The sequence below is a fragment of the Callospermophilus lateralis genome, chromosome 3 (assembly GCF_048772815.1).
Source record: "Callospermophilus lateralis isolate mCalLat2 chromosome 3, mCalLat2.hap1, whole genome shotgun sequence".
NCBI lineage: Eukaryota > Metazoa > Chordata > Mammalia > Rodentia > Sciuridae > Callospermophilus > Callospermophilus lateralis.
Window position 1 is genome coordinate 88144483 of NC_135307.1, and position 15146 is coordinate 88159628.

The 15146-nt window shown below is 49.7% G+C and overlaps 1 protein-coding gene across 1 annotated transcript; it reads left to right on the forward strand.

The window, feature by feature from the left end:
• Positions 1-6118: 6118 nt before the first annotated feature.
• Itpka (inositol-trisphosphate 3-kinase A) lies at positions 6119-14684 on the forward strand. Its single transcript, XM_076848502.1, has 7 exons — positions 6119-6604; positions 12649-12745; positions 12836-13052; positions 13188-13392; positions 13644-13745; positions 14010-14081; positions 14184-14684. Exons 1-7 carry the CDS (start codon positions 6119-6121, stop codon positions 14385-14387), a joined length of 1383 nt encoding a protein of 460 aa, XP_076704617.1. The 3' UTR covers positions 14388-14684.
• Positions 14685-15146: the final 462 nt, after the last annotated feature.

A 15146-nucleotide genomic window follows, 5' to 3' on the forward strand; every position in this document is an offset into this window, starting at 1 on the left:
TAAGACCCAGTCTGTCGATAAAATACAAAATAGGGCTGAGGATGGGTTCAGTGGTCTAGTGTCCCCTGAGTTCAATCCCCGGTCCCGAAAGAAAGAAAAAAGAGGAAAAAAAGGCCTCAGGAGAGACTGTGGGGTTTTGTTTGGGTACTAGGGTTTGAACCCAGAGGCACTTTACCACTGAGCCACATCCCCAGTCCTTTTTTTTTTTTTTTTTTTTTTTTTTTTTTTGAGACAGGGTCTCATTAAAATGCATTAGGCCTCCTTAAACTGCTGAGGCTGGCCTCAAACTTTGATCCTCCTGCCTCATCCTCTGGAGTAGTTGGTATTAGGCATGCACCACCGTGCCCACCTTAGAAACTATGTTCTTATTGCGTATACACAGGAACAGTCACATAATTTGTTCATTTTAGACAAGAATGACAGATTGTAGAGGGTCAGATAATACTACTAGATCCAGAACCCTGCTAAACTGCCCTTGCTTCCACCCCAGAATATGCCCACCAAGTTTAGTCTATCAATTATAGAATAAAAGATTGCACTGGAGGAGAGCATGGGACCCATGCTTATAATCCCAGAGATTTGGGATGCTGAGGCAGGAGGATCCCAAGTTCAATGCTAGCCTCAGCAACTAAGGGAGGTCCTAAGCAACTTAGCAAAACCCTATCTCAAAAAAGGGCTGGGGAGGGGCTGGTGTTGTGGCTCAGTGGTCCAGCTCACGCCTTGCACGTGTGAGGCAGTGTTCAATCCTCAGCACTACTTAAAAATAAATAAAGGTATTATGTCTATCTGTAACTTAAAAATATTTTTAAAAACGGGGAGTGGGGATGTGGCAGATCTATCTCAGTAAGTAGTAAAGCATACCCCTGGGTTTAATCCCCAGTACTGGGGTGGGGGAACTTACAGGGGAAAAGGCAAAATCCAGAGGCAAGGAAAAGGGTTTGGGGTTGGAGTTGAGGACACTTCACTTCAAAGGAAGACAGCTATTCAATCCTCTTCAAGGAGAAAGGAGGTCTCCTGTTCTTTCCCATCCTGAAGTTTTCACTGAGCCCTGGCTCTGGCCAGACTTACGGTCCCCTCTTTAATATGCCCTGGGCAGAGAAGGGAAGTCAGAGGGACCAGAGTTGGGAAATATTTTTTTTTTTTTTTAAGAGAGAGTGAGAGAGGGAGAGAGAGAGAGAGAGAATTTTAATATTTATTTTTTTTAGTTATCGGCGGACACAACATCTTTGTTTGTATGTGGTGTTGAGGATCGAACCCGGGCTGCACGCATGCCAGGCGAGCGTGCTACCGCTTGAGCCACATCCCCAGCCGGGAAATATTTGTTGTTGTTGAACTTTATTTTTATTTATTTATATGTGGTGCTGAGAATTGAACCCAGTGCCTCACACATGCTAAGCAAGTGCTCTACCACTGAGCCACAACCCCAGCCCCTGGGAAATATTTTGGATACATGAAGCAGCTGAGAGACCAAGAATTCCCAGGGCCTCCCTGACAATCCACTGGGACAAAATTTAAAGATGGCCAGTGGAAACTGTCTTCTGGTTGGATCCTTTCTAGTTTCCTTCTTCTATAAAACAATGCAAAATAAAAAAGTCATCACTCCCAGTAAGGGTTTATTTATTTCTATATCTTATGCACCTAGCACAATATCTGGTTCACAGCAGCTTCTCAATGGAAGTTTGTTTGCTGGGAATAAATGCATGAATCACAAGTATCACCATAGAATATTGGAATCTTGGGTTCAGAAAGTTTCTTGGAAAGATACCAAGTCCCACAGAGCATGACTGGTTGTTACTACAATGAGACCCTGTACCCCCTGTTTCAGACTATCATGACAGTCCAACCCCTCTACTCTTCTTCACCACAGAGTTCTGCTCCCTTAGAGAAAAGTATTCAAGTCTCAAAGCAACAGGTGCCTCCTCCATTCCACAGCACAGGTCAGAGGCTGTGTCTCCCTTTCTCTCCCCAGGTGAGAGACCCATTTTCAGTCTTAGGAAGCAGAAACTGGTGATTTACCTGGCAGGATGTGGTGAGTAGTGGTTTTGCTCCTGATCCTGGAACCACTGGTGTTGCCCTGGGAATGGGGTAGAGGTAGAGCAGAGATATATTAGGAAGACCCCCACCCCAAAACTTCTCATATTGTAGTCTCATTTCCCAGGACCTCCTCTTTCTCAGCTTTCATGCCCTAGGGTTTTTTTTTTTTTTTTTTCTCTCCAGGAGGAATGCAGCCCTTAGGACCAGGGAATCTTGAAGCCACCAGAGAGAGAGGAGTGAGGACTTAGGCATCTGAAAAAGCAAATCTCTAAGGTGGAGGAGGATCTCCCAGCTGAGATGCCACCAGAAGACAGGTTGCTCGTCAGTCATGGAGCTGGCCTGTGGCCAAGACAGTAATTCTCATGACCTATTTAAAAACAGCCAACTGATAAGCACCAAAATTTTGACACATTCTCTTATGCCCCAGCTCACCCCACCCCTGTTCTTATTTTTTTTTTTTTCAATGCTAGCCATTGCCTCTGCCTATCTATTGATCAGTCTGATTTTCTCCACATCCCTTCTATTCAGCCATCAAAAGTGTGTGAAGTAGGGCTGGGGCTGTAGCTCAGTGGCAGAATGCTGGCCTCCAACATGTCAGGCACAGGGTTTGATCCTCAGCACCACATAAAAATAAACAAAATAAAGGCATGCTGTCCATCTACAACTATAATATATATATTGGGATAGTAGCTGGCTATGGTCGTGTACACTTGTAATCTTAGCTACTCCAGAGGCTAAGGCAGTGTTGAAAGTTCTAGGCCAGCCTGGGCAATTTAGTGAGACCCTGTCTCAAAATAAAAGATAAAACAAGGGCTGGGGATGTATCTCAGGGGTAAAATACCACTGAGTCCCAGTACCAAACTAAGACAAAAAATAGCATAGCACAGGAATGAAAGTCAAGGGGTCCTTATAAGAAAATACTGACTTTTCCACCAAGGAGCTTTGTCTTTGCTCAAGCACCCTAACATTCCTGACTATATCACTTTACCTTTGTTATATTCTGTAATGTGAGGACACATGCATCTAAGGCTGATTTCTGCTCTAAAAATCTACCGGATTAATTCTCAGTTTACCTGTTTCTCAGTGTGACCCTGCCTGTCCAGTGAGGGACATCTGGGCAGGCACAGCAGAGTGATTTTTGGATAAAAAAAAGAAAAATTTTTCCCATTTCTTATGGTAATGGGAAAAATGGGAACAACTTAATCAAGTTGTTTTGTTGTTGATTTTAAGAGTATTCTATACATTATGGGTCTCAATTCTTTTTTTTTTTTTTTTTTTTTTTGATGGTGCCGGGGATTGAACCCCAGGGCATTGTGCATGCAAGGCAAGCACTCTACCAACTGGGCTATAGCCCCAGCCCCCGGGTCTCAAATATATATCAAATATATGATTTGGACATATTTTCTCACATTCTGTGGATTAACCTTTTTTACTTTATTGAGATATATATATATATATATATATATATATATATATATTTTTTTTTTTTTTTTTGTACTGGGAATTGAACCCAGGGGCACTCAACCACTGAACCACATCCTCAGCCCTATTTTGTATTTTATTTAGACAGAGGGTCTCTCTCTTTTTTGGGTCCCTCACTTTTGCTGAGGCTGGCTTTGAACTCGCAATCCTCCTGCCTCAGCCTCCTGTTGGAATTACAAGCATGTGCTACTGCACCGGCTTGATATTGTCTTTTAAAGGACAATATTTATAATTTTTAAGAAATAAAAAAGAGTAATTTGGGGGTTTTTAGTGTGGTAGACCTAAGACTTGGGCAAGTGCCTAATACAAGAAGAAAAGGAATTGTGCCCCTGTGTTTTCTGTTAGCAGTTGGGTCAGAGACCCAGAACCCCTCCTACTTTTACCTCCAGCGTTACCCATACATGGCCTGGTCCATAGGTATGTAGTACATGTTTCCTCTCCTTGTTTTTCTTCCTCCCTTGCCAACTCTGGCAAGTCCTGGGTTTGCCCCCCAGCCCACCCTCTGAGTACAGCTCCTTCCCACCTCCTGCTACAGAGTAGCATAGTTCCTGAGGAAGGAGGGAAGTGAGGGTAAGAACATGGGTGTTTCCAGGCCTTCAAGCTATTGAGTATATCTCTTGAATACACACCCAGGCTCCTTCAGACCTCCATGTCCCAGAGAAGCTATCCATGTGATTTCATAGAGCAGTCAGGTGTTCAAATATCTGTATTTCCTTTTTTTCTCTCATTCCTTCATTCCATTTCTCCTTCCCACTCTTTTTTCCCACATCTTTTTTTCCCCAATATTTTGCTTCATTTTTCAGTTCCCCAGTATCTTCTTTCTTCTTTGCTGAAGTTTCCCATTCTCCCTCTGAACCCTCCTTTTCCCTATTCTTGAACCATTTTGAGTCCTGGCTGAAGAGAGAAAAGAGAAGGCAAGCTTGGAGTGGTGGTGCACACTTGTAATCCCAATGGGTTAGGAGCCTGAGATAGGAGGATAGCAAATTGAAGACCAGCCTCAGCAATTTAGGGAGACTCTCAGCGACTTAGTGGAACCCTGTCTCAAAATAAAAAAACAAAAAGGAACTTGAGATGTGGCTCAGTGGTAAAGCACCTCTGGGTTCAATAACCAGTACCCAAAAAAACCCCAAAAAAACCGGGAAGGCAAATCCTCCTGTGGCTTTAGTAAGCCTTGGAGGCAATCCTTCTAGGAATTGCCTCTCCTCAGGACCTCAACAATCCAGGGTTATAGGTGCCTGATGGGGGATCCTTAGGCATTTGGGGGAAAGCAGAAAACACTGGCATCTCAAAGCAGCCTTGCAGTTCAGTTAAGTTGACCACCAACATGTAAGGAAGCCAAAGACCTAAACAGCACTAATGACACTAATCCATGCTTTGCAATGTCTGAAATTTCAGTATCAGCACTCTCTTCCAAGTAGTCCAGCCCCAACTCAGGTCGGTGAGGTTTTCCTACAATTAAAAGTGAGGAAATGAACGCAAGTGTTGAACAACTGCCTAAAATTCCATCTAGCACCACACTAAAAAGCATCTCGTTTTAGATTTCATACCTATTTTATTGTTGCTGCTGCTGCTGCTGTTTTCAGTGCTGGGGATTGAATCCAGGGCCTTGCGTATGCTAGGCAAATTACTGGTGAGCTATATATTTTCAGCCCACATTTTTTTAGCCTACATTTAATCTTATTTTATTCTCATAGTAACTTTGTAAAGTGGACAGTAACCATGCAAAGGAGAATCAGCAGAGGTGAAATGACTTGCTTAATTAAAGTCACACAGTAGACACCAAGCCCCAGAGCTCCAAAGGGAGAGGGAGAAGGGGAGGGGGAGGAGGAGGAGGAGGAGGAGGAGGAGGAGGAAGGGTTCTGCACTGCCAGAGGGTGTGTGTGTGTAGGGAGGGAATGAAGCCCAGGATTAGACTGGGACACTTGGAGAAATCCAGGCTCCGCCTCCCGACCTTGTCCTCTGCCCGCCAGGAAGTGGGGAGCTTCATAGGATGGGGGTTGGGGAGCAGCCTCAATTGGACCCCGTGACAGAGTCTCGAACTGGTCTTACGCCCTGGGGTGGGGATTCTTTGGGAAGCTGATGGCCTTGAACTCTGTGCTTAGGGCCCTGGCTGGAGAAAAACCTCAGAGACTTGGAAAACTTTGCCTTGGATGAATAAGGAAAGGAGTCAGAGAAACTGGGTGAGAGCTGGAACAGTACCTTCCTGGTGGGGTCAGGGTCCTCTGAGTCGACTGGAGGAATTTTTCCCAGTTCCAAATCCGAGAAAGATAGTAAGGCCCAGAAGTGGAGCGGCCCCTCCCGCCGCCTCGAGGGCGGGTCGAGAGGCCGCCTGGGCCACGCCCGAGTTTTGTGCCGACAGTGTTAGGGATTCCCTGCTACCAGGAGGGGTAACCCAAAGCCTTCCCAGCCACGCAAGGGCGCAGGGAGGCCCGCGCTTTCTCTGAAAGTGAAAGGAGTGGGCGGGGGGCGCGGCCGAGGCGGGGCCCAAACTGGTGCGGCTCAGGCTCCGCCCCGGGGCAGTCTCAAGCCGGAGGCGCTGAGCGTCTCCAGTCCCCGCCGCGCCGCGGGCTAGTAGGCTCAGTTGCTGCTCCAGTGCCGGGAAATGACCCTTCCCGGAGGCCCGACGGGCATGGCGCGATCGGGGAACGCCGGGTCCTGCAGTCCCGGGCTGGAGCGGGCCCCGCGCCGGAGTGTCGGAGAGCTGCGCCTGCTCTTCGAGGCGCGCTGCGCCGCGGTTGCTGCCGCCGCCGCTGCCGGGGAACCGCGGGCCCGTGGGGCCAAGCGGCGTGGGGGACAGGTTCCAAACGGGCTTCCGCGGGCTCCCCCAGCCCCGGTGATCCCGCAGCTGACCGTGACAGCCGAGGAACCGGACCTACCCCCGGCCAGCCCTGGACCGCCGGAGCCCGAGGGTGACTGGCTCCCGGCAGTGGGCTCGCACCTGCAACAGCCACGGCGCCTTTCCACCTCGTCACTTTCCTCCACCGGCTCCTCATCGCTGCTTGAGGACTCGGAGGACGACCTGCTGAGCGACAGCGAGAGCCGGAGCCGCGGCAACGTGCAGCTGGAAACAGGCGAGGAGGTGGTTCAGGTACGGGCCGCGGGGGCGGGGCCAGCGCCGAGCACCCGGGCTGCGCTTTGGGGACTCAGCTTGAGCTCTTGTACGACCAACTTCTGTCCCACGCTTCCTGGGTTGAGGGTCCAATTCACACCTTGAATTGGACCCTCAAGGAGGAACATGGGGGCTGGAGGGAGGAGCCAGGGGGACCTCTCGCCTTGGCAGTTTTCACCTCCACTCCGCAGACTGGTCCCAGCCGGGCCCTGGGGCGTCTAAGTGGGATGAGGAGTTCGCGACCTGCTGTGGAGAACGGGCGAGGTGAGGGCTCATACCTTGGTGGCAGAGAGGTAGCACTGGGGGATCAAAGGAGCCTTAGTCTTGCCTCCTGAACCCTCGGAATTAGGGGGACAAATGAACGCTTCCCTCTCTCCCCGCCCCCTCTCGGTGCTGCGGCCCCACCCCCGCCGTTGCCACGGTTTCCCTCTCCTGAGTGGGAGTGGAACGGCGTTCCAGGCTCTGCTCCGGAGCCGCTGCCGTCTGCTCCCGGCGCCCGCACGAGGCGTGGACGCAGGAAAGGAATGCGCAGGGCTGGAGCTCTGGCAGGTTCGGAATGCAGCCCACCTGGTGCGCACCCCAATATCCTCGGTTTACAGCTCCTGCACCTGGCACAGGAGAAGGTAAACTGAGGATGAAAGGGGATAGGAGCAGTATCTGTAATCACTGCCTCTGGATAGTCTGGATATTCTGGAACCAAATTTGACCCTCGGATAAGAGGCCAGAGTGCGGTGAAGTCATTCCTGGTGTCCGCTCCTTAGGGATGTGTGCCTCCTGGGATAGCTGCCTTGTCGCCCTGGTTTTGACCAAATCCAAATTCTTTAACTGCACGCAGTCAGTGTGGAATTGTTCTAGATCCACATTACGCAAGTATCCCGGGAGCTGAGGCAGAAGCGAGGGGCGCCCCAGTGTCTCCAAGCCTGTCCAAAACACCGGGTCCTGACGACTAGGGGTGAAAGCCGCGGACGCACGCTGGGGTTGCCTGGACGCTGCGGGAAGAGTGCTGGGACACGGCCTGGTCCTTTTGGACCGGAGCTCCGCTACACACTCGGATTGGACGAGGTGGGGGAGACCGACCATATAACAACTTTCAATGGCTCCGTGACTCAGACACACACACACACACACACACACACACAAAAAAAAAAAAAAAAAAAACCTCACAGAAGGAACACCCCTCCGCTGTCAGGTGTAGGCGCGGGGGCTCAGTCACGAGCCTGTCGCATCCTTCTTCCTCGGCGGGTAAGCTTACCCCCCTGACCAATGATGGATCCTGAGCCAACACTGGCCTATGTGCCGCCGAGAGTTTCCAGGCAGTGGAATATAGAAGAACGACCGGACCCCTCCCACCCCTCCTCAACCTGAGCAGTAGGTAGGCTACTCCCCCGCTCAAATCTCTGACACCTGAGAGGCGGATTCAAGGAGAAAGAGCGCGAGGCACACCCCATTAGCCTCTTCCACCCACGGGATCCAGCCAAGCTGCGGCTGGGGGTGTGGTGGGGGGGTGGCGGCAGTATTGCCTGCAAGAGGTACCACAACCCAAGCCTGCATGCAGTTTGTAGGCAGCCTCGGCTGGGTCAAGACTTGGAAGACCAACTTCAGGTCGACCTCTCCCACCCCGTGTCTCTGCTTCTCCCGACGCCAGGAGCTGTTGCAGATGGCCGTTGAGGGCCCTTCTAGTTCCAAGGCTGCGTCTTCCAGGCCTTCCCAACCCCCAGCCCGGCGGGGCCTCCCTGAAGGCAAACAGCCACCACAGAGCAGATAAGCCAGGGGCTGTTGACAGAGGTTGCCTGCGTCCGCGTGGAAGGGCCCTGAACGGACTTTGCCTCACACTGCGGTCCGCAGTCTGCACAGCACGCCCGCCCAGGCCATTTTTAGGGCTTCCCCTGGCAGGAAGCAGAACCCTCAGGCTGTGAAGGATGCACCTAAGGAAAGGATACTGTGGCCCCACTCTAGGACTCTCAGATGGCCAGCCCCTTACATTGTAGCCTGAGCCGACCAAGGTCAGGGGAGATTCTGCCTCCTTCATTCTGGTGCATGCAACCTTCCTCTAGACCTCCAAGCATCCTGTAAAGCCTATCTAGAGCAGGATATTTGGAAATGGGCAGCCTCCCTTTCTTTGATGGCCTTTCCTCTGGTAGAGGGAAGAGTCAGGGTCAGTGAAACCCAGACATGCCAAGAAGAGTAGTTGGAGGCCTTTCCCCAAGGGTAGTTGTCATGATAGTCTTACACCTGCTTCCTCAAACAATTGTGAGGGGTAGTTCTAGCAGAACAGAAGGTGCTTGGCTCTTGTTCATCTGTTTTTCTTCTCTCAGTGCTCCAGGCTAGGTAAGGAGACCTGGATGCTGTCCCCTTCTGGACTGAGAACCCCCACACATCACTTTCCACTAATTATAGAGTAGAATTTAGGTTAACAGACTTCCTTTTTAAAAAGCAAATGCCCATGGGAAGGTGAAGTCGTGGGTCAATTTATACCTTAGTGCAAATCATTGTATAAATTTAAACTGATTGCTCTCCCTACCACCACCACAGGGAGTGCTAGTTTGATAGGACAATTGGAACATGGGGAGGGTGTTGGGCTGGCAGAGAGCTGTATGACTGACTGGAACCCCAGAACAAAAGTGAAGACAGCAAATGATCTGTTTTGGTAGGAGATAGGCTGAGAGTCTGGGGTGATATGAGGAACAAGTGTCTTCAAGGCTTCCAAATAGAGTTTAGATTAGAGAGGGTCTGGTGCTAGTATCCAGCTAAGCTCAGCCCAGTAGCACATATTCCTTGTTCAGCCCTAGCAGTGGGGATTACCAGGGGGCCTCTTGTGACTTCATCAAGGAGTGTCTCACACAATCAGCTCCTCTGATTATTGCCCTCAGAAACCCAGGTAGTTTCTGGCTGTGTGTAGGTTTCCAAGGGCATCTCCATGGAGGAAAGGCTGGGCCAAAGGATGGGGTTTTGGCCTCCTTGTTACAGATTTCACTCTGTAACATTAAAGAGCTGCTTTCTGATGCCCATACAATGAAAGTCTTACCTGTTCAAAAATATCTTCCCTGCAGTTGTTCATGAGCCAAAATTCCCACCCACTTACCAACCTAACCACCCACTGAAGAATGATTCTCCAAAGCCTTCTTGGATACATTCATTTGTGAATGTATTATGCTTCATGGGGGATTATCTCCCTAAGATAGAAGATGGTAGCCAGTTGGGGTTCATGATATTTGCATCAACTCTTTCCACGCTTGACCATATCTGTTACTGGCAAGGGAGATAAATCCTGTCAAAGAAACCTCAGGAGGGTTCACCTGAAATAATGGGTATGGAAGCCCTTTGTTTCCTACATAGCTAGAACCAGTCATAGTGACTGCTGCTCTTGGCTCATGTGAGACTCACAAAACCAGGGTAGGAAGAGTAGGTAATGGTTTCATTTCACCTCAACTTGTGAGCAATTTGATGCTGTTATCACACATGAACCAAGTTGAAGTATACCATATCAAATCCTCTTCACCCAGGCCTACCTTCCACCTTCCAGACCCCTCAATGCTTCCTTCCACATGACCCCAGAAGGAATCTTCTATCTTAGGGAGGTAACTGCTATCTTCTATCTTAGGGAGATAACTCCCCCATGAAGTATAATACATTCACAAATGAATGTATCCAAGAAGGCTTTGGAGAACTAACCCAAGCTGCTTTCCCCTTTTACTAGGATAGCTATAGAACTAGTTGTTATGCTATTGCTAAATTCACTCTGGTCCTACTATTCCCCAAATTTTGCTGACAGGCCCCTAAAACTGCCTGAAGTTCCCACTGTTAAAACCATGACTTTACATGAAAGCAAAGGTGTCTAGCCAGTAGGGAGAAGTCCCTAGGCTAATCTCAGTGTTCCCTCAGAGATCAAAACCCTCCTAGCTCCTTAAAGCTGCAAATCATTTTCCTTGTACAAATCTCTCTCTTATATGGTACCTCATTTGACTCCATAAAGGGAGATAGGACGATAGCATGAACTTTGAAATCTTCTGGAGAAACTGGATCAGGGGAGGGAGGTGGACAAGTAGACAGCTTCAACCAGAAATGGGGAGTTAGGGCCAAGGAATAAGGGGATGCTAAGTTCTCTGAAAGCTGGTGATATAGCTTAGTGGTAAAGCACTTGTCTAGCATCCCCAAGGCCCTAGGTTCAATCCCCAGCAGCACACACACACACACAAAATTAACTCCTATAAGCCTTGATTTTCTCCTGCAAAATGGGACTAATAATATCAATTCATGCATTTGCTGTGCCTGGGGATTATCATCATCAAGATTCCCAAATGGAATGTGAGAGAAGGGGGTCTGGGACAATGCTGCTGAATATATATGGTACATAAATAATCTTCCTGGAATTTTACTTAAGGATTTGGAGGTGGGGAGTTTTATAATAAAACTTGGTTTTATTATGCAGGAAAATGCAAGCCTTGTATGTATTTAAAGATTTTAAAAGGGAGTTTTGAAAGAGATGTCATGCTTCTAGTGGGCTGCTTCTGGCTACACCCCCAGTTCCCCAGGGATTGGACATGTGATTACGCCCTACTGCACCATGTAGGGACTTTAGTAGGAAAGCGAGAGCAACACTGTCTAAGGGAAGATGAGAAAGTGCCTGGCAAGCAGTCAGCAGTTAGTAAATGGGAGCTCATGTTAGGGCAGTCACTATGTCAACCCAGAGAACACAGACCCATACATATAATTTGTGTGGCTTCACTCAGCTAAAAAGTGACAAAGTCAGAACCGGAACCCACTGTTCACTCCCTACCCAGGGCTTTGTCACCAACTCCCCATGTGAAAGGCTTTATGATTAGCAGCCTTTCACTACTTAGGCCACCTCCTCTGTTCTCCTTTTCCCTCTTAGAATTTCCTCTTGGCATAGGACTGGGTTCCAGTCCTATGGGGACATACACGTGTAACTCCTTTAAATGGCAGGCATCCCTGTGAGAAGGCAATAGACACAGATAAGCAAACCTGTGCACTTCAAAGAGCAGACATAGGACTACTGAGTCCGAGGTAAGAAACAGAAAGGTCCCAGTTGCCTGCTTTCAGGATTGGATGAAGGCCTAAGCAATGTTCATAACACAAGGGGTACATCCCCCAAAATCTACTTCTCTCAGTCAGTTTTGTCTGACAGGTATTCAGCTTTGCTTCCTATTTTCAGGCTTAGAATTCTGGGTTTAGATCAGAACCAAGGGTGACTTGGGCTTCACCAACAAGTGAGGAATGCATGGAATCCAGGGACAACTGAGAGTCTTGGGGAGCTGCAAAACTTTCTCAGGCCCTGGCAGGCTGGCATCCATGCCCTAGACCCCAAAAGGTTGTTTCTGTTTGTTCCCTAAATGAAAGAAACTGAGGTCTCTAGTGAATTAATTGGTGATCCAGATTTGTCCATCTTATGCTTCACACCACAGAATGAGATGCCCCAGGGAGCTGAGTGCCTATCATACCCAAGACTCATTTACTACTCCCAACGACCCAGAAAGTGTAGTTATTTCTCCATTTTATAGATGAAAAGACTGACGCACAAAGGCTTGTTTCTCAGGCCCTAGAATCTTCTGAAGCATTGATAGAAATGCAAATTTTTGGCTACATCCCAGACCTACTCAGAGTTTCCCTGCAGTAGACTCATTAGAGCCTCATATCTGTAACAAGGGTGATCATCAAGTTGTTCCCATGCTCACAAAAGTTGAAAAACCTTGATAGTGCAATTTAGTAACCCACCCAAAGTAACTTCTGAGTGGTAGAGCTGAGGCATAAACTTGAGCTTTCTGACACTAGGTCCAGGGCTCTTTTCAGCTTACTGGAGAAACTGAAATCAGATTCTCTACGTCTGCCTCAGTGCCCACCACATTGCCCCACAATAAACTCCCTGAATGAATGGATGAGTAAATGAAATTGTGTGACCCCAGCTGCTTCCACTGGTTTGGGGTCAGGACAAGGCCCTATTCCAGTGGAAAACTTTTATGCATTATGAGACACCAGTTTGCAGACTGGGCCCGTGTTGCTTTCAGAAAAGCCACTGGCAAAAGATCCGGACCATGGTGAATCTGCCAGTCATGAGCCCTTTCAAGAAGCGCTATGCCTGGGTGCAGCTGGCGGGACACACAGGTAAGTGAGAATCACTGCCGGGACCAGTGCGTGGGGAGGGTTACTGAGACTGGAAGGGACCGAGTAGCACTAACTGGTGCCCCTCCACAGGGAGTTTCAAGGCTGCCGGCACGAGTGGACTGATCCTGAAGCGCAGCTCGGAGCCTGAGCGCTATTGCCTGGCGCGGCTGATGGCTGATGCGCTGCGTGGCTGTGTGCCCGCCTTCCATGGCGTTGTTGAGCGCGACGGCGAAAGCTACTTGCAATTGCAGGACCTGCTTGATGGCTTCGACGGACCCTGCGTGCTTGACTGCAAGATGGGCGTCAGGTTTGCATGCCCTGCTGGGCCTAGAGGAACCAACGTGGGCTGGGACAATCGCTCGATTCAGTTCCCAAGGGAAGTACTAGATTGGGGTCCTGGTGCCCGCACCTCACATCCTGTTTCCTGTCTGTGCTCCCGCAGGACTTACCTGGAAGAGGAACTGACCAAGGCCAGAGAGCGGCCCAAACTTCGGAAGGACATGTACAAGAAGATGCTGGCGGTGGATCCTGAAGCACCCACTGAGGAGGAGCACGCGCAACGGGCTGTCACTAAGCCTCGCTACATGCAGTGGCGGGAAGGCATCAGTTCCAGTACCACGCTTGGCTTCCGTATCGAGGGCATCAAGGTGGGCCAGGCCCACTTTGCTTTGCACGTCAACGTCCGGGCCCTTGTTTCATCCCAGCCCCTTTCGGCTGGGCCGATGTTCTTCCCCCTTTTTTGAGCACTCCACCAGCAGCACCGAGCGACGCCCTCTGGCGGCGGTCTCACTGTCCCTAGAAGTTAATGTCCTGGGAGGTATTGCTGCCCTGGCATGATTCTCTTCCCGCCACCCCATGCGGGTCAGGGCCCCTGACACTACCTGCCCACCTCCTTCAGAAAGCAGATGGCTCCTGCAGCACCGACTTCAAGACTACACGAAGCCGGGAGCAAGTGACTCGCGTCTTTGAGGAGTTTGTACAAGGCGATGCAGAAGTGCTGGTGAGAACCTGATCCCAGAATCCTGATATGTTGAAGCATCTGAAACCAAGGGTGCCTCCTGGTCACCTGTTCTATTGCCTTTGCCTATGTGACTCCCCCTGGTAGCATTTATTTAATTGTTGTAATTGCTGTATTTCCTTCCCTCCGAGCCATGCAGGGGAGTCTCACAACCATATTTGCCAAGCTGAAAATTCATCATGGCTCCTAATGTTAGCAGGACTTCCTTAGCTTGTAAAATTAATTTGCCTACTCTTCCCTCTCCAGAGGATGTATCTGAACCGTCTGCAGCAGATCCGAGATACCCTGGAGGTCTCTGAGTTCTTTAGGAGACATGAGGTAAGAGGCTAGTGTGCTCAGGTGCTGGGTCTATGGTGGTTAGAGTGGGAAAAGAGTTGTGGGACTTCTTCAGGAAAAGGCCTGACTGTTGGGGCTTGGCAGGTGATTGGCAGCTCGCTCCTGTTTGTGCATGATCATTGCCATCGAGCCGGCGTGTGGCTCATCGACTTTGGCAAGACCACACCCCTTCCCGATGGCCAGATCCTGGACCACCGGCGGCCCTGGGAGGAGGGCAACCGTGAGGACGGCTATTTGCTGGGGCTGGACAATCTCATTACAATCCTGGCCAGTCTTGCTGAGAGATGAAGCCAACCCTTTGTCCCAACACTTGGGCCAACAGTCAGACAGATGTGGACCTGCAGCTGCATCCCCACTGTGCATGCCGGCAAGAGACAGGAATACCGCTGGGCGGGCAGTTCATTCAGTCCTGCAGGGCCAGGTGCCAACCACTAAGGGAATGCACTGCCAGCACCCAGAATTGGCCTCCACTGAGCCCCAGTGTTCCCAGAGCTTAATGACACTAATTTTATAGGAGGGGAGGGGAACCATGGGCTCCTTCGTCAGCCCAGCTCTTCTGAGGCAGCTTTGTACCTCTCCAGAGGGGCCAGGTAAAAAATTTTATTTCACAGGTCTAGACCTATTGGTCTAACTTCCCACACTACAATGGACTCCTCTTCCTAATAAAACTCAAAGACTCAGTTTTGTGACTCAGGCCTCATCCACTCCTTCCTCTGGACTCCTTTCCTCAGTTCTAAAATCTTTCATGTCCACTCAGATCACTGGAAGGTGTAAAAAGAATTTTTTATTAGCAATATCTACGGGGTTGGAGATAAAAGATGTGGGGAGAGGGTAATCCACACTCCCCCCACCATAACTGGGGTGTGAGGGAATGGCTTCTGGTCCCAAAGACCAAAGGCTGGGAGTAGCTAGGCCCTTCCCCAAGAGGCCTGGGGCTGGTTTCTAGCATAAAAGTCCAGTGCTGCCAGGACTGCCCTGAGACAGGTCCAGACATACAGCACAGACTGCAGGGGAACAGAGGCTACTGGACTAACAAGGCACTAGAAG